Source organism: Coregonus clupeaformis, chromosome 26 (genome assembly GCF_020615455.1).
Source record: "Coregonus clupeaformis isolate EN_2021a chromosome 26, ASM2061545v1, whole genome shotgun sequence".
NCBI classification, from domain to species: domain Eukaryota; kingdom Metazoa; phylum Chordata; class Actinopteri; order Salmoniformes; family Salmonidae; genus Coregonus; species Coregonus clupeaformis.
Genome location: NC_059217.1, coordinates 4,309,626 through 4,337,540, shown reverse-complemented (window position 1 = coordinate 4,337,540; position 27,915 = coordinate 4,309,626). Strand labels below are relative to the sequence as shown.

The 27,915-nt window shown below is 46.1% G+C and overlaps 1 protein-coding gene across 1 annotated transcript; it reads left to right on the top strand.

Annotated features, from left to right (window-relative positions):
• The first annotated feature begins 5,551 nt into the window (after positions 1 to 5,551).
• On the top strand, positions 5,552 to 27,475 carry LOC121540522 (volume-regulated anion channel subunit LRRC8D-like). The gene is made up of 2 exons (XM_041849457.1): positions 5,552 to 5,755; positions 24,803 to 27,475. Exon 2 carries the CDS (start codon positions 24,805 to 24,807, stop codon positions 27,343 to 27,345), a length of 2,541 nt encoding a protein of 846 aa, XP_041705391.1. The 5' UTR covers positions 5,552 to 5,755; positions 24,803 to 24,804; the 3' UTR covers positions 27,346 to 27,475.
• The last annotated feature ends 440 nt before the right edge of the window (positions 27,476 to 27,915 follow it).

Below are 27,915 nucleotides of genomic sequence, written 5' to 3'. Positions count from 1 at the left end.
AAGCTCAAAGCTTAAACAACATTATTTGATCAGGTCAATAACCACATGCTTGATCATTTCAACCCATGGCTGTTACTTTTTGAGATTATAGAAACACTAAAAAGGGAAATATTGAATCTGAACCACTGTTACTTCTCTACTCAGGTAGTCTCTATATTATATTGAATATTTATAGAACGGTGTAATCGGCTACAAGTGAAATGTGGACTCACTCAGCTGTAGCTGTTCGTCAGTAGCCTGTGGCAATACTATATTTATAAGGAGGGCTAGTTTATTTCAGTTAAGCAACAGTTTACACAAGCTAAAAAAGAGTAAGGAACATATCTTTATTACAATCCACAAAACACCTTGCACATGCCTTTATAGACAGATTTATACTTTTTGGTCCTCAGAGAGGTAAATAAAGTCCATGCCTTAGACATTACAGTGTATCATCAGAGCTGCAGATCACTGCAAAGGTGCCATGGTCAGCTAATATCTTAAAGTATAAAAACAGTACCGTATCTACAGTATTTACGGGTTTATAGTCTAATGCTAAATATTCCCCCCAAATTACTATAGATGGTGATGAAAGATAATAAAAAAGTAAACTACCGGTTAGGGGTGTAACGATTCGTTTTAACAACGATTCGATTTGTATCACGATTCGTGGTTGTCGATACGATTCAAGGACGATATTGGTTCATTTAGAACGATACGATCCGAAACGATTCAGTGACTTGAAATCGATTCAGAAACCTTTTAGCCAAAAATTCAACCAGTGTGACTGAAATAAATACCTGGATACTGGACAGTGCAGGTGAAGTTTCCTAGATTCCTGTTTCTTGTAAGGACTGCAATGGTGGCTTGATAATTTCTCGCTCGTCGGCTTCTCCTCTGTCGTCCGCCATGCTATGTTTTGTTGTCTTGGCGCCTTTGCGCTGCTGCTGCCGCGATGACGTCACGGATAGGCAGACTGAATCGAGTAATGTTTAAAGCCTTTATCATTAAAAGTGCTAAGAAAAAACATCCATATAAAGTCTGACGTGCTTAAATCCAATGGGTTATTTCCTAGTATCGATACAATCGATTTATTACATTTTAAAACGATGTTAGATCGATATGTTGTCCAAAAGGCCAACTCGCCGAGCACAGATCGATGTAGTTGGATCATAGGAATATAAATCGATACATCGATGTAGTAGATGGATCGTTACACCCCTACTACCGGTCAAAAGTTTTAGAACACCTACTCATTCAAAGTAGGTGTTCTGGGGGGGGAACAGCTCAAATAAGCAAAGAGAAACGACAGTCCATCATTACTTTAAGACATTAAGATCAGTCACTATGGAATATTTCAATAACTTTTAAAGTTTCTTCAAGTGCAGTCGCAAAAACCATCAAGCTCTATGATGAAACTGGCTCTCATGAGGACCGCCAAAGGAATGGAAGACCCAGAGTTATCTCTGCTGCAGAGGATAAGTTCATTAGAGTTACCAGTCTAAGAAATTGCAGCCCAAATAAAAGCTTCACAGTGTTCAAGTAACAGACACATCTCAACATCAACTGTTCAGAGGAGACTGTGTGAATCAGGCCTTCATGGTCGAATTGCTGCAAATAAACCACTACTAAAGGACACCAATAATAAGAAGAGACTTGCTTGGGCCAAGAAACACGAGCAATGGACATTAGACCGGTGGAAATGTGTATTTTGGTCTGTAGTCCAAATTGGAGGTTTTTGCTTCCAATCGCCGTGTCTTTGTTAGACGCGGTGTGAGTGAACGGATGATCTCTGCATGTTTATTTCACACCGTAAAGCATGGTGGAGGAGGTGTTATGGTGTGGGGGTGCTTTGCTGGTGACACTGTCTGTGATTTATTTAGAATTCAAGGCACACTTAACCAGCATGGCTACCACAGCATTCTGCAGCGATACGCCATCCCATCTGGTTTGGGCTTAGTGGAAAGCATTCCAGGTGAAGCTGGTTGAGAGAATGCCAAGAGTGTTCAAAGCTGTCATCAAGGCAAAGGGTGGCTATTTGAAGAATCTCAAATATAAAATATATTTTCATTTGTGTAACACTTTTTCGGTTACTACCATATGTCATATTTCATAGTTTTGAGGTCTTCACTATTATTCTACAATGTAGAAAATAGTAAAAATAAATAAAAACCCTTGAATGAGTAGGTGTTCTAAAACTTTTGACTGGTAGTGTATACATTTTGTACATGCTTTTTAACAGATCATATTTGCTGTGTTTGGTTATTGATGATGATGATGATGAATAAAAACAACCAGCTGCTTTAAATGAGACGTACTGTTTGTGGCATAAACATTTTGTAGTCTGTGTTATCCCATCCCTGTATAGCATGTTGCATCCCATTTCATATACAGCTGCAGTTCTGTTTCCCTCAGAGAAAGTAAACCAAGTGTTGTGTGTGGAATCAAAGTTGCACCCTAGGTGGCAGTGGTGTGCTTTGAATACAGCCATGTTCAAGTGTCTGAGGGAAACTCTCTATAGTCACCCCATCCTACTTGTTTAGATCAATGGAGCAGACTTTGGTCTATACTTTACTAGCCTTGGATGCCCAGGCTTTGCTGTGAGGTTAAACCTGCTTTCAATATACTTTGTATCCCTCATTTAATCAAGTGTTTCCATTATTTTGGCAGTTACCTGTATATCACCCACACACCATGGGAAGATCTCAATTGCGTACTCCACACGTCCTCTCTCCTCGCCTCCTTCTCAAAACCCATTGGATGAGAAAGCCAGAGATCCTGCTCCTCTGTCCTTCTCCTCCAATGACTTTGAGAAGAGTGAGGACATGGGGAGTATGCAATTGAGATCTTCCCAATCTCTCATGCCTCCTCTCCGGGGTGATAAGCATGTTGGTGTGCCCTTGTGCCTGATACTGGAGATAAGTCAAGGTGACCTATTGAGAGGAGGAGAGAGAGGGGAAAATAGATGGGGGAGAAGGCAAGTTTATTTGGTTAGTTAGGGCAGGTGAAAGATGTGGCTGTTATTCTCAGGAGGAGATGTGGTCATAGGTATAGAATTACAAGATTCTATTTCTACGGCTGTGTTACTGTATAGTCCCCGTCTAGGGCTATTTGATCAGCCTCATCTGACAAGACCATAGACATATATCCTTGACAAGACAGACTATTTTAAGTCAGAGGGGCATGATGGAGGAGACAAAGAACTGATCGGTGCAGTGGCTACATGGCTACTGCACCTAACATAAATAAATAGAACCGTCATTATACTGAATACTTTTAATGATCATCCAACATAAAATAATAATTCATAACTTTGGCCTTTGTTTATTCAACAGAAGTGCTCCAACATCTCTCTGTTCCATGTTCCTGGCAAGCTGCCCAGTCCAAGACAATGGCTATATTTGTGTTATGTAGCATTTGTTTGGCTCACAAACACAGGGCTTGTTCTATGAAGGGCAATTTACAGAGAACATAATGGCATTCTGAATAGCACATAGGTACAATATTGAGGATCATCATCCACAGAATAGATAGCTAATGTACTTTATTATCCATTTGATGAGAAATAGAAATGTCTTCTTAACACCACCCCTCCCACATTTTGAGAGTCACCAAATTCCAATCTCCTAACATATATTTAAATAATTTCAAAGCACATTTAGAGAGCTGTTTCAGTAGAGGTCACAGTCATTCATTGTAACATGAGACTGATGTAAGAGAAGAATGCCTTGAAATGTCATGGCTTGTCATGGACTGATCGTAGCTAATTAGGCTACTGGATCTGTACAGGCCACTCATTTTCAAGGCTAAACTTGTGAAAGCATACAGCTGCCTATGTTTTAGTACGATATTCTCTAGTAGCCTACAATCTCGAAATTCCTCTTTCCATGTCAAAACATGTACTAACCATAACACTACCTGCTGCAGGTGTTTTAAGAATAGCTCTATATTTCCCTGTAACTTTTCTGAGACTCTACTGTGGAGTGGTTGGGGTCTGTGCATTATTTCATGTGTTTAACGGCTTGGTAAACATGGCAGCAGTGAACCAGGTCCTCTGTAGATAGGGTAAAAGGCAGATGCCATGGCTCCTAGGGACAGTGCATTTGATCTTGAGGAATTAACCTACTCTGCAGCACAGGGGAGCGTCTGTGTGTGTATAAGATCTGCCTGAAGTGCACTTTTTATTTTGAGTGGGGTACCAAAATAATCCAGTGGAGTAAGCTACTTTACCTGTATAGGACTAAAATAAATTAACAAAGTCTCCTATGAAGACCAAATCATAAAAAATGCAGCAAGAAGAGGACCGAGCACGCCCCCATTCTCATCGACGGGGCTGTAGTGGAGCAGGTTGAGAGCTTCAAGTTCCTTGGTATCCACATCACCAACAAACTAACATGGTCCAAGCACACCAAGACAGTCGTGAAGAGGGCACGACAAAACCTATTCCCCCTAAGGAGATTTGGCATGGGTCCTCAGATCCTCAAAAGATTCTACAGCTGCACCATCGAGAGCATCCTGACTGGTTGCATCACTGCCTGGTATGGCAACTGCTTGGCATCTGACCGCAAGGCACTACAGAGGGTAGTGCGTACGGCCCAGTACATCACTGGGGCCAAGCTTCCTGCCATCCAGGACCTCTACACCAGGCGGTGTCAGAGGAAGGCCCTAAAAATTGTCAAAGACTCCAGCCACCCTAGTCATAGACTGTTCTCTCTGCTACCACACGGCAAGCGGTACCGGAGCGCCAAGTCTAGGTCAAAGAGGCTTCTAAACAGCTTCTACCTCCAAGCCATAAAACTCCTGAACATGTAATCAAATGGCTACCCAGACTATTTGCATTGCCCAACCCCCCCCCCCACCCCCTCCACCTCTTTTACGCTGCTGCTACTCTCTGTTTATTATGTATGCATAGTCACTTTAATAACTCTACCTACATGTACATATTACCTCAATTACCTCGACTAACCGGTGCCCCTGCACATTGACTCAGTACCGGTACCCCTTGTATATAGCCTCGCTATTGTTATTTTTACTGCTGCTCTTTAATTATGTTACTTTTATTTCATATTATTTTATATTGTATTTTTTTGTGTTCTTTCTTAAAACTGCATTGTTGGTTAAGGCCTTGTAAGCAAGCATTTCACTGTAAGGTCTACACCTGTTGTATTCGGCGCATGTGACAAATAACATTTGATTTGATTTGGAATAGCTTTTCTGTAAAAATAACATTTAAAAAATGTTATGACAATGTAATACAACCAAGCTTTTATAAGTCGTTTACAATCAATGGGTGGATTTGCAGAAGGATATTTTATAGATTGTGTGTGAGAGTGAGCGTGTGTGTGCGCGTGCGAACGTGTGAGTGAGAGAGCCTGTGTGTATGCGTCCGCCCTACAGGCTTCAGTTCACACTTCACACCTTTGCCTGACTGGCAGCAGAGTTGAGACTTGTCTTGTTTTTGAGACATGATTGGTTGATACAGTGATGCCAAAGATGGTTCGGTAAAGCTATTGGACTAGCCTAGGATACATTTAATATTTATTTCCTGTGCACTCCGTGTCCCATGCTGCAATCGACTTTAATGGCCGCAGCATGTCGCTATGGAGGAAGCAGAACCAAAGCAATCTTCTAATCAGCTTAGTGTTGGTCCAGCAATACGGTTGACTAGATGTTAAGGATTTCGTCTTTGTTTACCTGATCGAATCATGGGACGTACCAAGACTTATCATTTTTCGGCTGAAGTATCGAGGCAGCGGGACCCATAAATTAATTGAAGGTGCGTATGCGTAGCCCATCTCCTCTCAGAAACCGGCACCAAGAACGTTATGCAATGCCTTTATATATAAATAGCGGCACCATATGTATATATATATATATATAATGTTGTCACAAAAGGAGATGTACATTAAGAAAAGTCGTACTGTAAGAGGCTACAATAAGTCTGCTATAGAGTAGCCTAGGCCAGGCTACATTCGCTGAAACCGAAGCTGCTATTTCAATATGTAACATGGTGTCCAGAAATCAAGAGTAGGCTAGGCCTACTGTAGCCTATAAATGTTTTGGTTTTGTATAGCCTACTAAATCCAGGCCTTAACTCATACCCTTATCCTATCCATAACCCTTACCTAACCCTAACCGTGTTAAATTGCAACTTCAATGGGGTGACGTCAGAGTTGGACATATCAAGGATCCAGTTGAGACTTTCCCGAGCAGAAATGCTGTGTCACATTTAGAGCCCATTCACGCGCGTCCTGTGCCATCGCGCAGTCGGTAATGTTGTGGGATAGCAGTTTGGCCTACTATATAAAACGGCGATTTCTTTATCGCGCTGTGTTCACATCTTTTTAATGCGACACAAGCTTATGTTCAACCTAGGAGGTGGTGGGTAGCCTATGAAATTTCAGATGAAGTGTAGGCTACTTAATCATTTTTGGAACACAGTAATAGTTGAAACTGTTCATAATATAAGGTCCAAATGAGCTATAGCGTAGCTGATGTGTAGATATCTCAGTTTTTAGCCTTTTCTGTGATATGGCAATGTAAACCAGGCATATATATGTTTTTTTTATCTCTGACTAGCCTACTGCATTTGCATGTGGTTCATCAGTTTGGTAATACAGTAGCCTACTAGGGTATCTACCTACCAAAAACATGGTCACTTTTGATTGTGTGCAGTGTTGCCAGGTCCAGCTAAAATTTCTAGCCCAATGACCTCAGAAAATCTGCCCACAAGGCCTGAAAACTAGTCCAAAAAAGTGTTTCGCAGCAAGAGAGGAGTTGCCACGTTTATCCATTAAACCCTTTTTCCATAACATTATCTATCGAATTAAGTCTAAGTTTCTGCTCGCTCAGGAGTTCAGTTCCATCTAAAAGCAAGGCTAGGTCCGCGTCCCAAATAGCCCCTTATATCCTATGTGCATCCCAAATAGCCCCTTATATCTTATGTAGTGTGTAGAGAATAGGGTGACATTTTGAATGCACACTAGATCCCCAACTTGCACTTCCTCTGAAATACAGAAACGTGTACCAGTTGATTTCCATTGTATTCAATATTTTGTCTGAGCAGATTTGTCTGGAGAATACTGACGTTTGTATCCACATGAATTTTACACCAACACCCTTAAACACATTTGATTGAAACTGTACCACAGTCTAGTCTGCTTGCAAATGCAACATTCATAAAAACACACTGACATTGTGCTAGTCACTAGTGGTCTCTGGCATGGTGGCAGTGGGCTCTGCTTTTGTATTTTAAACATTTAAATGCAGTGGGAGAAAGGCTAGCTAGAGCAAATAGACACAGATGGGCCCAAAGGGCTCTGGTCAAAAGTAGTGCACTTGTATAGGGAATATGGTGCCATTTGATACACATCCCATCTCTTGTGGTAAACAGAAGGACATATAGGGCATGGGTCATCTGTTGGTAGGATGAAGTCACTAGGGAATATGTGACATGGTATTTCTGTAGGCTGTGTCGATAGGTTAGCCGACCCTCTGGACGAATGAATGATGAACCACTGAAGGTGATAACATGGGCCCAGAGTGCATCACTCTGGACAGCAGGTCTCAGAGGAATGTAATATGAATGAGAGTATATTCAGTTCACTTTCAAGACTACTGCCATCTTGTACAGGTTTCTCTTACAAAATAGATTGTATCTCCATGGGACCTTATAAAGGTTAAAATATGATGGTACCCAATAAATGACATTTGAGAATGAATGTTGAATTATCATATAGGGTATCATAATTTAAGGATCTTAGATGATATAGCCAAATTATTGAAGTATTTATTTGTTTGAAGACAATGTACCCTAATGCATATAATTTTGAATTAGACAAGATGTTTGAGACTGCAATTAACTTAATTGCACATCATTACAAATGAGCTACAGAATTCTATATCGTGGAGCTCCGCCCCATAGGGGAGCTCTGCTCCTAGTGGTTTACCCTCTGCCCTAAGGCAGCAACAGCCTGAGACAAAATTATGCACACACCTGCAGCCAATAGGAGCACAGGTGTCCCTATAAGAGGGGATGCCTCCCCTCAATCAGCCTCCCTTTATCTTCAGCGACTGGATGACTAGACTGAAGAGCCAAGAAGAGACGAAGCACAAAGACTCAGGACGAAAACGCCGTTGATATTCCAGTCATCAACGTCGTCTAAATGAGCACACCGGGAGATTTCCCACCCCCAAAAGCTCTTTTCAGAGCTCAGTGCAGATGCACTTCTATGGCGGCCGGTGACCACCACGACCTGTGTTTCGTGTGTTTGGGATCCCAGCATGCCAAAGAAGGCGTCTGCAGTCCCCCGAATTGCGCCTCCTGCGCCCTCCTTTCTTTAAAGGAGAGGAAGCAGCGTTGAGCGTTTTTTAGGGAGGACATCCCCCTTGAGGACGTGCTGTCGATACTAGCCTCTGCTTCAGAGGCGTCGTCCAATGGCGCAGACTCGGGGGAGGATAGGGATTTTGAGGAGGAGTCCGGCGTTCCGATGGAACAGTCAGACCCCATCCCTCATATTTTCAAGCCCCCCTTTCCCTTGGAAAGCGAGAGGGCTTGTAGTCCCTATAGCGAAGGGGACACGAGCTCTGAGAGATCAGAAGCCCTGTCCTTCGCTGCAGCCTCTCTGAGAGCGGATTTTCCGGGTCTTATTGAGAGAGCTGCGCAACGTCTGGAGATAAGGCTGCCCCCTCTTCCCTCCGCACCGGAGGTTGATATGATGGAGGGTGGTCCTTATTCCAGGCCGAGGAAGGCGGCAGAGCCAGTGGCTCCTGCCATGCCTTCTTTGGCCAGGTACGTTGAGGGCTCGTGGGAGGCACCTTTAGCGGCGCGTTCGCCAGTAAAAGCGTACCTCCCATTCACGAGAGTGGAAGGAAGGTTCCAGGGCAAGGGAATTCCCAGGTTAGAGAGCGCCATGGCGGCGTATCTTGTACCGGGTTGGAGCCCTTGGCCCTCTTCCAAGAAGGCCACATTGCCATCCCAGAAGGACCGACTCACAGCGTCGCTGTTAGAGAAGTCCTTTGGGCTGGGAGCCCAAGCTGTAGCAGCAGCTAATAACATTGCCCTCTTGGCGGCCGCTCTGTCCCGTTTAACCACGGGCAAGACAGAGCTGGCACCGGAGGAGGTGGAGGAGGCGTCCAGAATTTCTGGCGCCATACTCCACCTAACACAGGCGTCCGCAGTCTGCGCGGGGAGGTCCATGGCCACTTCGGTGGTCGGGGAGCGACACCTCTGGTTGTCATTGACTTCCATGAAAGAGGCAGACAGGACGTCTCTCTTGAACGCCCCCCTCTCTGACGACGGCCTCTTTGGGGTCGCAGTCAAGGAGGCGACGGAGCGTTTTTCTAAACTGGAGGAAGAGAAGAAACAGCTGGCCAAGCACCTGCCGTTGGCAGGACGACTCGGCCCCGCTCCGTCCCAGAGGCCATCTACCTCCGCCCCTCTAAGTAGACCTGGGTCTACAGCGAGGCGGCGTAATCGGCGTCATCCGGCGGCAGCGAGCAGCAAGGGAACGGGCCCCGCCCTTCCAGCAGCTACAGTAGCCCCACTTCAGCCGGCGAGGGAGGTGACGAGGACGCCGACCTGGCCCTCCAAGGGAGGCAAAAGGAGGCGTACGTGACGGGATGCGGGGGAGTGGATGGAGGACGCGTCGATGGTGTCGAACGTGCCCACTGTTCCCCCCCACCCTTCGGTTGAAGGGATGGGTGTTGATGTAAATGCCTTTGTTGATGTGTTTAATAAAGAGTTGGCTCCACCTGACTTTGTCAAAAAAGAGCCTCTTTTCCATAATACGTCCGAGAGCGTTCAAATCTCACCCTCTCTTCCTTACCACTCTAAGAGCCGTTCAGCCCACCGAGGGTGCGTTGCTGAGCAGGCACTTAGAGTAGGTATCCATAAGACCTCAATCAGGTCGTCACATCACACTTCACGTATAAGAAGTGCTTTACATAGCAGGCAGCAGTCTCTGTCAGATTCTGACATGAGGACGCAGCCGCTATTTGGGGATGGCGCACTAGCACAGACTAAGGTCTCTGCTAGTACGAGCCAGACCCATGCTGCGTTCACGGAGGGCCCGATTACCGCGGTCACGAAGGTGTCCAGAGTATCGGCGCCCCCAGGCATTGTAACACAGCAGCTATCTGGGGGACGGCGCATTATCGCAGACCAAGGTCTCGGTTAATGCGATTCAGACCCATGCTACGTTCACGGAGGGCCGGATTACTAGGGTTATGGGTATAACCAACGTATCGGCTCCCCTGACAGAACGAGCTAGTACTCACCACACTGAGTGTGAATCAACCCACCAGGGGTGCAGAGTTGAACACACACAGAAGGTGAAAGTTAAGAAGGTATCAAGGCGCCGCCTTGTTTTACCTCATAGAGACCTCATACTACAGACTTCTAGGAGTACTGTAGTGAAGGGCTCTGATAGCGAATTGCAGTCACCTAAGATGACGCAATCGCTTGCTGGGGATGGTGCCCTGCCGCAGGCTGTGACCTCGGTCAGCGCAATTCAGACCCGCGATGCGTTCAAGGAGGGCAGGAATACGACGGTTACGAGTTTAACCGACATCCCTGCTCCTCTTTCTCTCTCAGAACGCATTGATGGTTCCTCTCCCTTTCACGGGAGGCCCACCTTGGGCTGTTCCACCACTTCAATGTTGGGGAACAGTGGCGGTAAGGGCCATAGAGGAATACAGGTCCTTCCTACTGGATGCACCACAGCTTCGTGCTCAGCCGCTTTCTCTGCATTGCTGGCAGTGGCGAAGAAGCTGCACCCTCTCACGCCGGCTAGAAAAGACGTTGCAGAAGGGTTATGCTCTCCAATTCCACCGGACCCCACCCCCGTTCAGGGGAGTGGTGGAGACGGTGATGAAAACGGCAGACAAAGTGGCCGCTCTGATGACAGAGATTACGGAACTTTTGGCGAAGGAGGCGGTGACAGTAGTTCCCCGGGAGCAAAGGAACAAAGGGCTATATTCGCCTTATTTCCTAGTACCCAAAAAGACGGGGGGAGTGAGGCCGATTTTGGACTTACGCATTCTCAACGAGAGCATAACCAAACGGCCCTTCCGAATGCTAACGACAAAACGTCTGCTGGAATGTGTCCAGAGAGGGGACTTTTGTACGAGCATAGACCTAAAGGACGCGTACTTTCATGTGCCTGTTCAGCCGCGTCACAGGAAGTTTCTGCGGTTCGCCTTTCAAGGGGTGGCGTACGAATACACGAGGATGCCATTTGGGTATGCCCTGGCACCTCGCACATTTTCCAAGTGTGTGGAGGCGGCATTGGAACCGTTGCGTCGTCAGGGAATACGGCTACTAGCCTACCTGGACGACCTACTGGTTCTCGCCCCGTCAGCAGAGCTGGCGATCACTCACACAACACAGACAGTGATGCATCTCACAAGTCTGGGGTTTGCTGTGAATTGGAAAAAGAGCGCGCCCTGGCCCACTCATCAGATTGTCTACCTGGGGATACAGCTAGACACTGTGAGGATGAGGGCTCGAATTTCGGACCCCCGAAGGGTAGCCTTGTTGCTAGCCCTGAGGAAGTGTCGTCCGAATCACGCGGTGACGGCGCTGTCGATCATGTCACTTTTGGGTCTCATGTCGTCAGCCCACTCTGTGGTTCCGCTGGGACTCCTGCATATGCGCAGGATGCAGCGATGGTTCGCCCAACTAAGACTAGACCCATTGCGTCAACGTCATCGGTGGGTGGTGGTTCCCCCCTCTCGCTCAGTGCAGATCTGAACTATTGGAGAAACCCGCGCGTTCTCACGCACGGAGTCCCGATAGGGAAAGGTGTCCTCTCACATCCCAGTATTCACGGATGCGTCCCTGACGGGATGGGGAGGGACATGTCAGACCCAAGCGATAGGAGGTGTGTGGCCTCAATCAGGTCGTCATATCAACCTCTTGGAGTTGGAAAGCGGTTCGACTGGTTCTGACCCACTTCGCGTCTACCCTTCGGGGTCGCGATGTGCTGGTCTGGTCAGACAACCGGACCACAGTAGCTCACATAAATCGCCAGGGAGGAGTCAGGTCTCCTGCTCTCCATCGGGCGGCAGAGGAATTGTGGCTGTGGGCTCACAAGCACCTTCGCTCATTGAGAGCAGCACACATTCCGGGCTACTTGAACGTAGGAGCAGACCTCATGTCAAGAGGGGGTCCTCGAGACGACGAGTGGTGTCTGCATCCGGACATTGTTCTTCAGATTTGGGAACAATTCGGGAGAGCCGAGGTGGACCTATTCGCTTCACGCGTGAACGCGCAATGTCCTCTGTGGTTCTCTCTGAGGGAACAGGACGAACCGCCACTGGGAAGGGACGCCTTTGCGCACCAACCGTGGCCGAAAGTTCTCCAGTATGCATTCCCTCCGCTGTCCTGCATTCTCCCACTGCTAGCCAGGGTGATCAGTGAGGTCAGTGATACTGATAGCGCCCGATCGCCCGGGGGCTCCTTGGTTTGCGGAGATGAGTCAGATGTTGATTGCGCCACCTTGGCCAATTCCACATCGACGGGACGCGTTGTCTCAGGCGGGAGGCACGATAGGGAAATTGCCCATAATCGGCCAACCACTGAAGGCCTGGCTGCTGAGAGGGACAGGCTAGAGCGCTGTGGGTTATCTGATGCGGTGATCAGGACCATACAGGGTTCACGTGCCAGTTCCACTTCTAAGATGTATACCAGTAGATGGAACGTGTTTTCACGATGGTGTGTCACACAAGGTGTAGACCCCATGAGCTGTCAGGTGGAGAGTATTCTCTCTTTTCTACAGCTCATGTTTGATAAGCAAAAATCGCCGGCCACTATTAGGGTGTTTGCAGCAGCGATTTCAGCTTGTCATGAGGGGTTTGGCAGAGACAATGTCTTTAGCCACCCTCTAGTGAAACGCTTCCTATTAGGAACGCGGCGACTTAGGCCAACACCTAGAGTCACGCTTCCTCAGTGGGATTTGGCTTTGGTACTCGAAGCGCTATGTAAGTCGCCGTTCGAGCCATTGAATCAAATACCCCTCAAGATGCTGTCTATGAAGACAGCACTGTTGCTCGCTTTGACTACAGCTAAGCGGGTCAGTGATTTGTGTGCTCTTTCGACGAGACCTGACTGCCTGGCCATCAATGGTGACCTGAGCAGAGCAGTGTTACGTCCTAACCCGGCATTTTTGCCGAAGGTTATTAAGAGTTCATATAGGTCACAGACCGTGGAGCTGTGGGCTTTTTCTCCTCCTCCTCATAGAGAGAGGAGTGAGGAAAAGCTCCATCGCTTGTGCCCGGTACGCGCTTTGGCGTGTTACGTCGAGCGCACAGCAGCGATTAGGTCATCGCCTCAGTTGTTTGTGTGTCACGGTGCGGCTGCATTAGGTAGACCACTTTCAAAACAGCGGTTGTCTCACTGGCTTTGTGAAGGCATTGAGACAGCTTATGAGGCAGCGGGGCGGCAATTGCCTCAGGGTATCAGAGCTCATTCCACTCGTGGAGTAGCGGCTTCTACTGCCCTTTTCAGAGGAACAGGGGTAGAGGATATCTGTAGAGCAGCATCCTGGTCGACGCCGTCTCCATTTATCAGTTTCTATCTCTTAGATATGTCTTCTAACTCTCTGGCTCGATCTGTACTCAGCGTGGCTGAAGGGAGATCTTGAGCAAGAAAGAGAGGAGAAGCAGGACTGTGGACACAGGTTTCCATCAGGTCCGCTTTGGTTAGGAAGACGTGTTTTTGACAGATGTGTTTTCTAACTCTTTGGCTCGGTCTGTACTCAGCATAGCTGAAGGGAGATCTTGAGCTAGGAAGAGAGGAAAAAGCAGGACTATGGACAAGGTTTCCATCAGGTCCGCTTTGGATAAGAAAACATATTTTGTGGCATGACTCCTGACTGACAGGTTCAGTACAGTAGAGGCATGTGTTGATTGACAGAATGTGAGGTCATCTATCTGCTTGTTCAGTTTAGTATGACCCATGTTTTGTTCCTGCCCACTAATCTCTGGGATTCCATTGAGTGAGTGAGGCGGTCTCACCGCGTTCACAATGTAGAGTGACACTTGGTGTCATTCCATTAGTGGTCGGTAGTGTTTTCACAGGATATTGAGGCACATCTATCTGCTAGTACAGATTAGTATGGCTTCTATTCTGGTGATCTGCCCACTAGTCATTGGCATTGCCATTGGACTAGGTGGGGCGGGTCTTTAACCGATGACGCGGTATATTGTGACGCCCGTAGGGGTTTTTAGTTGCAGTACTGCGGGACTTGGTTGCAGCCATTGCTAGGCCTGACCTTTTCGTTTCGATGGGAAGTGTTAGGCTCGGCAGGGAGTACATTTTGGAGCGCTACGCTCCGCCTTAAACCACTAGGAGCGGAGCTCCACGATATAGAACGATTAGTTACCGGAGTGTAACTCCAGTTCTATGAGTGGAGCGGAGCCCCATAGGACTTAAGGCCCTGCCGACCCTCTCTAGTCTCGCTGAAGATAAATATCTCGGGAGGCTGATTGAGGGGAGGCATCCCCTCTTATAGGGACACCTGTGCTCCTATTGGCTGCAGGTGTGTGCATAATTTTGTCTCAGGCTGTTGCTGCCTTAGGGCATAGGGTAAACCACTAGGAGCAGAGCTCCCCTATGGGGCTCCGCTCCACTCATAGAACTGGAGTTACACTCCGGTAACTAATCGTTATGTCTGTAGCAAACATGTGACTGATTGTCTGGCTGTCCACTTGACTTTCCAAGTCTCTATTCAAAGGACAAAATTAGTGACAACCTTTTTTTTTTATTTCTCTTTGTAGAGGCAGACATTTTTAAAGGAAAATACCATTCATCTATCTTTTTTGTTTGTTTCATTAGTCCACTGTTGATACAGTCCCAAAATGTTTAGCATGTCAGCAATCAAAATGCATCATACTGTGACACTGTATTTTTTAAGTTCTATATCTTGAAAACTTGATTGCTGACATGCAAAACATTTTGGGACTGCATCAACAGTGGACTAATGAAACAAATACCAAAAGGTGGTATTTTCCTTGAACTCTCCTGCCATCTTTTCTGTCTGGCTGTGAGGTTTTAGTAAAGCTTTGGTTTAGTCACATCAAAGCCAAATACATTTAGATGAAGGATAGAAAGCTAAAAAGGAAGACCACCAAGACAAAGAACAAAGACGGCAATGACTTAAACCGTTTTTGATTATGAGACGAATGAGTGAAAGGGAAGAATTCAATGGAGTTTTAGGTGGAGCATGTCAAGATTTTCAGTGCCTCACAAAAGTATTCAGGTACGCTACATACAGTGCCTATAGAAAGTCTACACCCCCTGTGACGAGGTGTGAATGAAGGAGTCAGGCACTGGAAGTAAAATACCGAAGTCAACCGAGCTACACGCTCTCACAACAAACAATCACTCACAAAGACAAGGGGAACAGAGGGAACACTTATACACATACTAATTAGGGGAATGAGCACCAGGTCTGTGTGATTGACAAGACATGACAAGTGGAGTGATGAGAATGGGATCGGCAGTAGCTAGTACTCCGGTGACGACGAACGCCGAAGCCTGGCCGAACCAGGAGGGGGGGGCAGCCTCGGTGGAAGTCGTGACAGTATCCGCCCGACCGCGGCTCCAGCAGTGCGTCGACCCCTGCCTCGGGGACGGCCAGGAGGACGCGGAGCAGGGCGAGTCAGATGGCGACGGTGGAAATCCCTCAACAGGGAGGGATTGAGGATGTCCCGCCTTGGGACCCAGCACCATTCCTCCGGACCGTACCCCTCCCACTCCACAAGATACTGAAGGCCCCCCACCCGACGCCTCGAATCAGGGATGGAACGGACCGAGTACGCTGGGGCCCCCTCAATGTCCAGAGGAGGTGGAGGAACCTCCCGTACCTCAGACTCTTGGAGCGGACCAGCTACCACCGGCCTGAGGAGAGACACATGAAACGAGGGGTTAATACTGTAATCAGGGTGTGAGTGATTCTGTGTTGAGGTGTGAATGAAGGAGTCAGGCGCAGGAGGTAAAACACCGAAGTCCAGAGTTTACATAAATCAAACGCCCCAAGCGAAACTATACATTTTAGTCATTTAGCAGACGCTCTTACCCAGAGCGACTTACAGTTAGTGAGTGCATACATTTTCATACTGGCCCCCGTGGGAATCGAACCCACAACCCTGGCGTTGCAAACGCCATGCTCTACCGACTGAGCTACACGGGCCTAGCCCATACAAGGGAAAACATCCACCTTGGCAATAACACAGTGAAATGTAGCTCAACCGAGCTACACACTCTCACAACAAACAATCACTCACAAAGACAAGGGGAACAGAGGGAACACTTATACACATACTGATTAGGGGAATGAGCACCAGGTCTGTGTGATTGACAAGACATGACAAGTGGAGTGATGAGAATGGGATCGGCAGTAGCTAGTACGCCGAAGCCTGCCTGAACCAGGAGGGGGGGCAGCCTCGGCGGAAGTCGTGACAGTACCCCCCTTGGATTTCTTTACATTTTATTGTTACAAAGTGGGATTAAAATGGATTTAGTTGTCATATTTTGTCAACAATCTACACAAAATACCCTAATGTCAAAGTGGAAGAAAAATTCTAACATTTTCTAAAGATAAATCAAAATGAAATAAATATAATTGCATAAGTATTCAGCTCCTTGAGTCCATACATATTAGAAACACCTTTGGCAACAATTACAGCTGTGAGTCTTCTTGGGTAAGTCTCTAAGAACTTTGCACACCTGGATTGTGCAATATTTGCCTGTTATACAACCGGTGGGTCTAATCCTGAATGCTGGTTGGTTAAAACTGCATTCCAGCCGGTGTCTATTCCACAAGTTACCACCGGTTAAATGTATGACGTTAAAATGCTTATATACTCTGTTCCATCTGACTGTGCAATCTACTGTCTCATCAGCCCAGCAAGGCAATTTATAAACTTGATCTCCACTCTAAAAAGCATCTATACATTATCTCACATTTCTTTTAGACTAACATTTAGTTTTCAACAGCAGAGATTTGTATAAACCTTGCCGTCTGTCTCTCCGACATTTGCAACATTGTTTCAATATTCAAATTCCATCTCCAGGTGTCCCATAGTAATGAACGTGTCGGGACGAGACAGGCAGGCAGCGTTTCTCAGCCAGTCGAAATCATGAATCAGCATAATTTTGATGAATATATACAAAGAAATATCAATAGAAAATAGGTAAAACAAAAAACTAAGTGCAGCTAGTTTGCACTCTTTCCAGCTTCAGTTTGAAGTGATTGTGTTAGCTAACTCCTCTGAACAACGGTGTCCTGACGAGAGAGCACATTCTCTATGCCAGATGAAATCGTGCATCATTAGCTCATTGTTATGTATGTATCCAAATAAATGTCACTAGAAAATAGCTGAAACAAATGCAAATGCAACTACTTTGTTGTTATTCCTGCTGCACTATTTGATGTGACTAAGTTAGCCGTAGCTGGCTAGCTAGCAAGCAAGGGATAATAACGTTGCCAGCCAGTATGGCAATGGAACATTTAGAATGAGCGACTGAGTCGCATCCATAGATACAGAACAAAAAGACTTAACAACTGGGTCGCGTCTCTGGCAACCGTACCGATAGACCGAATGACCAGCAGGCTTGGGTAGCAACCCTAGATTTGTGTTGGGACTATATATTGTGGAATGGATGAAATAGCATGAATAAATTCGTCAAAATAATGTTTTTATTGAAAATATGTAAATCATTATTTTGGTAACCATTGTTGAACATAATATACTCTATGGCATATTAAAGTGCTGGTGATTTGCGGGATGTGCAATGATACAACTGAAAGGAGGGCTGTGATTGGTTACATTGCCTACTATGCCAATTTCTCTGTATAACATGGGCCATAACTTTAAAGAGTACCTTTAATGAAAAAAAAAATGTTTTAGGCTTAGTTATAGTGAAACACGTAAATTCTGGTCTTCATTTCGTTCGTTGCAAAAGTTATATATTCTGGTATTTTTGTAGTAAATCTAGCTCTTTTTGCCCCTAGCGGTTCAACTCTACCATTAAAATCGTGATGTAGTCATCTCAAGGGAGGGGTTCAGTATGAAATACACTCTCTTCTTGATGAGCTGGGTGGTACCACCTCAAGGCTTACTATTAAAGCATGTGGCAGTGCGCTTTATTTGGCAATGGTCTTGGTAAGTGTAGTGCTTCGGAAAGTATTCAGAGCCCTTGACTTTTTCCCCATTTTGTTACATTACAGCCTTATTCTAAAATTGATTAAATTGTTTTTTTCCATCAGCAATCTACACACAATACCCCATAATGACAAAGCAAAATCAGTATATTTTTTGAGGGGGAAAATGTATTAACAATATCACATTCACATAAGTATTAAGACCCTTTCTTTAATCAGTACTTTGTTGAAGCACCTTTGGGAGCGATTACAGCCTCGAGTCTTCTTGGGTATGATGCTACAAGCTTTGCAGACCTGTATATGGGGAGTTTCTCCCATTTTACTCTGCAGATCCTCTCAAGCTCTGTCAGGTTGGATGGGGAGCGTCACTGCACAGCTATTTTCAGGTCTGTCCAGAGATGTTAGATTGGGTTCAAGTCCGGGCTCTGGCTGGGCCACTCAAGGACATTCAGTCCTGAATCCACTCCTGCGTTGTCTTGGTTGTGTGCTTAGGGATGTTGTCCTTTTGGAAGGATAACCTTCGCCCCGGTCTGAGGGCTCTGGAGCAGGTTTTCATCAAGGATCTCTCTGTACTTTGCTCCGTTCATCTTTCCCTCAATCCTGACTAGTCTCCCAGCCCCTGCCGCTGATAAACATCCCCACAGCATGATGCTGCCACCACCATGCTTCACCGTAGGGAGGGTGCCAGGTTTCCTCCAGGCGTGACGCTTGGCATTCAGGCCAAAGAGTTCAATCTTGGTTTCATCAGACCAGAGAATCTTGTTTCTCATGGTCTGAGAGTCCTTTAGGTGCCTTTTGGCAAACTCCAAATGGGCTGTCATGTGCCTTTTACTGAGGAGCGGCTTCCGTCTGGCCACTCTACCATAAAGGCCTGATTGGTGGAGTGCTGCAGAGATGGTTGTCCTTCTGGAAGGTTCTTCCATCTCCACAGAGGAACTCTGGAGCTCTGTCAGTGACCATCGGGTTCTTGGTCACCTCCCTGACCAAGGCTCTTCTCCCTCGATTGTTCAGTTTGAGTCCACATTTCAACCCCAAAAATGTGTGATTCTAATTTACGCCGCAAGTGGCAGTAGATGTCAGGACCTCGGCTCCTTATCACTGTGAGCTAACTGTCCAGAGCCGTATTTTCTCGTGATGCACATAATTGTATTATCAGCCCATGCCAGTGGACTTCTGGTAAGTATGGTTTAGTCAATAAGGGTTGGGATCAGGTACAACTGCTTACCCACCCCCAAAATGAATATTTATGAGCAATTTCCACCATCCACAACTTCTCACCTGAATATCTTTTTTTTTGTTCTAAGGGGTTGGGCGAAGGCGGAAATTGGGATTGAGAATTACCTTTAAAACTAGCAGAGATCCCACTCTTGAACTTTGATATTCCCATACTATAGTATATTATGTTCAACAATATATAGAAACATTTCCAAATCAAAAATGGGATATTTTCAATATTCATGTTTATATTTGTGACGTGCCCTATCAAAATCAGTTGCATGTCACGCTAGCTAATTAGCATAAACAATTTCAAATTTTGTCAAAAATATTGGTATGGTCTGTTTTTGGATTAAAACTGAATTCAGTTGATCAATGTTTACTAACCAACCCAATTATATATACACTGCTCAAAAAAATAAATAGAACACTTAAACAACACAATGTAACTCCAAGTCAATCACACTTCTGTGAAATCAAACTGTCCACTTAGGAAGCAACACTGATTGACAATACATTTCACATGCTGTTGTGCAAATGGAATAGACAACAGGTGGAAATTATAGGCGATTAGCAAGACACCCCCAATAAAGGACTGGTTTTGCAGGTGGTGACCACAGACCACTTCTCAGTTCCTATGCTTCCTGGCTGATGTTTTGGTCACTTTTGAATGCTGGCGGTGCTTTCACTCTAGTGGTAGCATGAGACGGAGTCTACAACCCACACAAGTGGCTCAGGTAGTGCAGCTCATCCAGGATGGCACATCAATGCGAGCTGTGGCAAGAAGGTTTGCTGTGTCTGTCAGCGTAGTGTCCAGAGCATGGAGGCGCTACCAGGAGACAGGCCAGTACATCAGGAGACGTGGAGGAGGCCGTAGGAGGGCAACAACCCAGCAGCAGGACTGCTACCTCCGCCTTTGTGCAAGGAGGAGCAGGAGGAGCACTGCCAGAGCCCTGCAAAATGACCTCCAGCAGGCCACAAATGTGCATGTGTCTGCTCAAACGGTCAGAAACAGACTCCATGAGGGTGGTATGAGGGCCCAACGTCCACAGGTTGGGGTTGTGCTTACAGCCCAACACCGTGCAGGACGTTTGGCATTTGCCAGAGAACACCAAGATTGGCAAATTCGCCACTGGCGCCCTGTGCTCTTCAAAGATGAAAGCAGGTTCACACTGAGCACGTGACAGACGTGACAGAGTCTGGAGACGCCGTGGAGAACGTTCTGCTGCCTGCAACATCCTCCAGCATGACCGGTTTGGCGGTGGGTCAGTCATGGTGTGGGGTGGCATTTCTTTGGGGGGCCGCACAGCCCTCCATGTGCTCGCCAGAGGTAGCCTGACTGCCATTAGGTACCGAGATGAGATCGTCAGACCCCTTGTGAGACCATATGCTGGTGCGGTTGGCCCTGGGTTCCTCCTAATGCAAGACAATGCTAGACCTCATGTGGCTGGAGTGTGTCAGCAGTTCCTGCAAGAGGAAGGCATTGATGCTATGGACTGGCCCACCCGTTCCCCAGACCTGAATCCAATTGAGCACATCTGGGACATCATGTCTCGCTCCATCCACCAATGCCACGTTGCACCACAGACTGTCCAGGAGTTGGCGGATGCTTTAGTCCAGGTCTGGGAGGAGATCCCTCAGGAGACCATCCGCCACCTCATCAGGAGCATGCCCAGGTGTTGTAGGGAGGTCATACAGGCATGTGGAGGCCACACACACTACTGAGCCTCATTTTGACTTGTTTTAAGGACATTACATCAAAGTTGGATCAGCCTGTAGTGTGGTTTTCCACTTTAATTTTGAGGGTGACTCCAAATCCAGACCTCCATGGGTTGATACATTTGATTTCCATTGATAATTTTTGTGTGATTTTGTTGTCAGCACATTCAACTATGTAAAGAAAAAAGTATTTAATAAGATTATTTCATTCATTCAGATCTAGGATGTGTTATTGTAGTGTTCCCTTAATTTTTTTGAGCAGTGTATATTGGTACACTCCACTTACCAAGATCATTGCCAAATAAGGTGTGCTTTTATAGTAAGCCTTGAGGTGGTACCACCCAGCATATCTAGAAGGGAGTGTATTTCATACCGAACCCCTCCTTTGAGATGACGTACGATTTCAATGCTAGAGTTGAACCGCTAGGGGCAAAAAGCTAGATTTACTAATAAAATACCAAAATATATCACTTTTGCAACGAACTCTCAAAATGAAGACCAGAATTGATATGTTTCACTATTATAGGACTAAAACATCTAGTTTTCGATGAAAAAAAAACACGTTTTTCATGAAAGTTACTCTTTAAAGCTGGAATCCTTAATGGTAAAACTGCCACGTCCGTTTGGGATATTACAACAATAAGGAAGTTACTGCAAACAACAAACACTGTTTTTTTGCCTCTGACATCATTGCTTGCGCGATAGAACAGCAGAATATGTATTGCTTTTTTTTTTTACCACGCTGCTTGACGCACCTCACCTCCGTTTCGTCCACAAAGCAAAAACAATAACAAAGGTACTGGGGCGGACACTGGCGTTGTTTCGCCCTTCAACAAAAGGTACATTTTTTTATTTTTTATTTTATTTCACCTTTATTTAACCAGGTAAGCCAGTTGAGAACAAGTTCTCATTTACAACTGCGACCTGGCCAAGATAAAGCAAAGCAGTGCGATAAAAACAACAACACAGAGTTACATATGGGGTAAAACAAAACATAAAGTCAAAAATACAACAGAAAATATATATATACAGTGTGTGCAAATGTAGCAAGTTATGGAGGTAAGGCAATAAATAGGCTATAGTGCAAAATAATTACAATTAGTATTAACATTGGAATGATAGATGTGCAAGAGATGATGTGCAAATAGAGATACTGGGGTGCAAATGAGCAAAATAAATAATATGGGGATGAGGTAGTTGGGTGGGCTAATTTCAGATGGGCTGTGTACAGGTGCAGTGATCGGTAAGCTGCTCTGACAACAGACGCCTAAAGTTAGTGAGGGAGATAAGAGTCTCCAGCTTCAGAGATTTTTGCAGTTCGTTCCAGTCATTGGCAGCAGATAACTGGAAGGAATGGTGGCCAAAGGAGGTGTTTGCTTTGGGGATGACCAGTGAGATATACTTGCTGGAGCGCAGACTACGGGTGGGTGTTGCTATGGTGACCAGTGAGCTAAGATAAGACAGGAATTTGCCTAGCAGTGATTTTATAGATGACCTGGAGCCAGTGGGTTTGGCGACGAATATGTAGTGAGGGCCCGCCAACAAGAGCGTACAGGTCACAATGGTGGGTAGTATATGGGGCTTTGGTGACAAAACGGATGGCACTGTGATAGACTACATCCAATTTGCTGAGTAGAGTGTTGGAGGCTATTTTGTAAATGACATCGCCGAAGTCAAGGATCGGTAGGATAGTCAGTTTTATGAGCGCATGTTTGGCAGCATGAGTGAAGGAGGCTTTGTTGCGAAATAGGAAGCTGATTCTAGATCTAACTTTTGATTGGAGATGCTTAATGTGAGTCTGGAAGGAGAGTTTACAGTCTAACCAGACACCTAGGTATTTGTAGTTGTCCACATACTCTAGGTCAGACCCGCCGAGAGTAGTGATTCTAGTCGGGTGGGCGGGTGCAAGCAGCGTTCGGTTGAAGAGCATGCATTTAGTTTTACTAGTGTTTAAGAGCAGTTGGAGGCTACGGAAGGAGTGTTGTCTGGCGTTGAAGCTCGTTTGGAGGTTTGTTAACACAGTGTCCAATGAAGGGCCAGATGTATACAAAATGGTGTCGTCCGCATAGAGGTGGATCCGAGCGTCACCAGCAGAAGAGCAACATCATTGAGATACACAGAGAATAGAGTCGGCCCGAGAATTGAACCCTGTGGCACCCCCATAGAGACTGCCAGAGGTCCAGACAACAGGCCCTCCGATTTGACACATTGAACTCTATCTGAGAAGTAGTTGGTGAACCAGGAGAGGCAGTCATTTGAGAAACCAAGGCTATTTAGTCTGCCAATAAGAATGCAGTGGTTGACAGAGTCGAAAGCCTTGGCCAGGTCGATGAAGACGGCTGTGCAGTACTGTATTTTATCGATCGTAGTTATAATATCGTTTAGGACCTTGAGCGTGGCTGAGGTGCACCCATGACCAACTCGGAAACCGGATTGCATAGCGGAGAAGGTACGGTGGGATTCGAAATGGTCGGTGATCTGTTTGTTAACTTGGCTTTCAAAAACTTTCGAAAGGCAGGGCAGGATGGATATAGGTCTGTAACAGTTTGGATCTAGAGTGTCACCCCCTTTGAAGAGGGGGATGACCGCGGCAGCTTTCCAATCTCTGGAGATCTCAGACGTTACGAAAGAGAGGTTGAACAGGCTAGTAATAGGGGTTGCGACAATTTCGGCGGCTAATTTTAGAAAGAAAGGGTCCAGATTGTATAGCCCAGCTGATTTGTAGGGGTCCAGATTTTTCAGCTCTTTCAGAACATCAGCTGTCTGAATTTGTGTAAAGGAGAAGCGGGGGGGCATGGGCAAGTTGCAGCGGAGGGTGCAGAGCTGGTGGCCGGGGTAGTGGTAGCCAGGTGGAAAGCATGGCCAGCCGTAGCAAAATGCTTGTTGAAATTCTCAATTATTGTAAATTTATCAATGGTGACAGTGTTTCCTAGCCTCAGTGCAGTGGGCAGTTGGGATGAGGTGCTCTTGTTCTCCATGGACTTTACAGTGTCCCAAAACTTTTTGGAGTTAGTGCCACAGGATGAAAATGATTGTGTATATTGGTTCCTGACTTCCCTGAAAAGTTGCATATCGCGGGTGCTGTTCGATGCTAATGCAGTACGCCACTGGATGTTTTTGTGCTGGTCAAGGGCAGTCAAGTCTGAGGAGAACCAGGGGCTATAGCTGTTCTTAGTTCTGACTTTTTTGAATGGGGCATGCTTTTTTAAGATTGAGAGGAAAGCACTTTTAAAGAACAACCAGGCATCCTCTGCTGACAGAATGAGGTCAATATCCATCCAGGATACCCGGGCCAGGTCAATTAGAAAGGCCTGCTCGCTAAAGTGTTTTAGGGAGCGTTTGACAGTGATTATGGGTGGTCGTTTGACCACGGACCCATTACGGATGCAGGCAATAAGGCAGTGATCGCTGAGATCCTGGTTGAAGACAGCGGAGGTGTATTTTAGAGGGTAAATTTGTCAGGATGATATCTATGAGGGTGCCCATGTTTACAGATTTTGGGTTGTACCTGGTTGGTTCGTTGATAATTTGTGTGAGATTGAGGGCATCTAGTTTAGATTGTAGGTTGGCCGGGGTGTTAAGCATATCCCAGTTTAGGTCACCAAGCAGTACGAACTCTGAGGATAGATGGGGGGCAATCAGTTCACATATGGGCCCCCTAATGCAGATTCCATCTTTAATTCACTGTTTAATTAATATGCATGTTTCTGTTTCCGTTGCAGTGATGTTTACTCTCACAGAGGTAGCCGCCCTGAATGACATCCAGCCGACCTATCGGATCCTGAAACCATGGTGGGACGTCTTTATGGACTACCTGGGCGTCGTCATGCTGATGCTGGCCATATTTTCTGGAACCATGCAGTTAACCAAAGACCAGGTGGTTTGCCTTCCCGTCCTGGAACCAGCTCCAGAGGACCCCAGCGGCTTCACGACACCGCAGCCAGCGGAGGGGTCTGGTTCTGGGTCAGGGAACGGAGGAAGCAGGGTGACGCTAGCTGCTGCGCCCCTAATGATTAAGGATCTACCGGATAGTGTCGTTCATGAGATCCACTTCACACAGTTTGGTGATGTTGGACAGCAGCCTCCGCCAACAGGCATCAGGACTAACCTGGACTTTCAGCAGTATGTTTTTGTCAATCAGATGTGCTACCACGTCGCCCTGCCGTGGTACTCAAAATACTTCCCATACCTTGCTCTCATACACACCATTGTCCTCATGGTCAGCAGTAACTTTTGGTTCAAATATCCAAAGACTAGTTCGAAAATAGAGCATTTTGTGGGGATTCTGGGGAAGTGTTTTGAGTCTCCTTGGACGACCAAGGCGTTGTCCGAGACTGCATGTGAGGACTCAGAGGAGAATAAGCAAAGGCTCACTGGTGCCCATTCCCTACCAAAACATTTCTCAACCAGCAGTGAAGAGGGAAGTCCTAACCAGTCCACCCCAATGCTGGCTAAATCTGGGGTCAAGTTTACTGCTGATAAGCCTGTTATTGAAGTCCCGTGCATGACCATACTAGACAAGAAAGATGGAGAGCAGGCTAAGGCCTTGTTTGAAAAGGTTAGGAAGTTCCGTGCCCACGTGGAAGACAGTGATTTGATCTACAAGCTCTACGTTGCTCAAACTGTGATCAAAACCGTGAAGTTCATTTTGATCTTGTGTTACACAATGACGTTTGTTGCTTCAATTGACTTTGACCATGTGTGTGAGCCTGACATAAAACATTTAACTGGATACTCTAAATTCCAATGCACACATAACATGGCATTCATGTTAAGGAAGCTGCTTGTCAGCTATATTTCCCTCGTCTGTATATATGGCCTCATCTGTATATACACTCTCTTCTGGCTGTTTCGACGACCTCTCAAGGAGTACTCTTTCGAGAAAGTCAGAGAGGAGAGTAGCTTCAGTGATATTCCTGACGTGAAGAACGACTTTGCGTTTCTCTTGCACATGGTCGATCAGTACGACCAGCTGTACTCCAAGCGTTTCGGCGTCTTCCTCTCTGAAGTCAGCGAGAATAAACTGCGGGAGATCAGCTTGAATCACGAGTGGACCTTTGAGAAACTGAGACAGCACGTAACCCGCAACACTCAGGACAAACTGGAGCTCCATCTCTTCATGCTGTCAGGTCTGCCAGATGCTGTCTTTGATCTGACTGATCTGGAGATCCTAAAGCTGGAGCTGATCCCAGAGGCCAGGATAACAGCCAAGATCTCCCAGATGATCAACCTTCAGGAACTTCACTTCTATCACTGTCCTGCCAAAGTCGAGCAGACCGCGTTCAGTTTCCTTCGCGACCACCTCCGGTGCCTTCATGTCAAGTTTACAGACGTAGCGGAGATCCCCACCTGGGTGTACCTGTTGAAAAGTCTGAGGGAGCTGTATTTGGTTGGGAATCTCAATTCTGAAAACAACAAGATGATCGGCTTAGAATCTCTCAGAGACCTGAGGCATCTGAAGATTCTGCATCTAAAAAGCAACTTGACGAAGGTCCCGACCAACATAACAGATCTCTCTCCACACTTGATTAAGTTGGTGGTACATAATGACGGTACTAAACTCCTGGTACTGAACAGTTTGAAAAAAATGATGAACCTAGCTGAACTGGAGCTTCACAACTGTGAACTGGAGAGGATACCCCATGCTATTTTCAGTTTGACCAACCTGCAGGAGCTAGACCTGAAATCCAACAATATTCGCACCATTGAGGAGGTCATCAGCTTCCAGCACCTCAATAGGCTGATCTGCCTCAAACTGTGGCACAATAAAATCATCACCATTCCATTATCCATAAGCCATGTCAAAAACCTTGAGTCCCTCTACCTTTCGCACAATAAACTTGAATCTCTGCCCGTACCTTTGTTTAACCTGCTCAAGCTGAGGTATCTTGACGTTAGCCACAACTCCATAGTGGTGATCCCGCTGGAGATCGGCTTCATGCAGAACCTCCAGCACTTTGCCATTACAGGAAACAAGGTGGAGGTGTTACCCAAGCAGCTGTTCAAGTGCACCAAACTGAAGACACTATGTCTGGGACAGAACTGCATCTCTGTCCTTCCAGAGAAGATTAGCAATCTGGTGCAGCTAACAAACCTGGAGCTTAAGGGAAACTGTCTGGACCGCCTGCCAGCCCAGCTAGGCCAGTGTCGTCTCCTCCGCAGGAACTGCCTGGTAGTGGAGGACCACCTCTTTGACTCACTCCCGCTAGACGTCAAGGAGAGTATCAATCAGGAAGCCAACATTCCCTTTGCTAATGGGTTGTGAGTGTGGGAGGACAGTCACTTTACCCTTACAGGAATGATATTACAAAAATGCGGCAATAACTGTCCATACACAGCCAGCTAGTCAACCTTTTTAATTACAGCATGTGAACTGGAATAAAGGTTTTTGCTCAGGGCTGACTCGTCTTGAAAGAACAGAGGATGTTTTAAACTTATAGAAAATGGCACTTTGCTAACTAGTTAGGAGAGTTGATTCCAGGTACTGTGGAAAATGCCAGAATGATGGTCTAGTTCCAGAATGATAGGTTAGTTCCATAGTGATGGGCTAATTCCAGAATAACAGAATGATGGGCTGGTTCCAGAATGAGGGACTGGTTCCAGAGTGAGTTAGTTGTAGAATGACAGCAATGTTCGTGTTAGACCACTAAATGATTAGTCAACGTTCTGAGGAAAAGGGATGCTCCTCTTAACGGAACAGAGAATGGTGGTGTTGAATTCATAGATGCCTCCAAAATCATTGGCACCCTTGATAAAGATGAGCAAAAAAGAATGTATAAAATAAAGAATACAAATATTGAGCTATATTGTATGCAAAAAAAAAAATATATAGAAA

Coding starts and splice junctions, on each gene's coding strand:
- LOC121540522 (XM_041849457.1), top strand. CDS start 24,805: ATGTTTACTCTCACAGAGGTAGCCGCCCTGAATGACATCCAGCCGACC.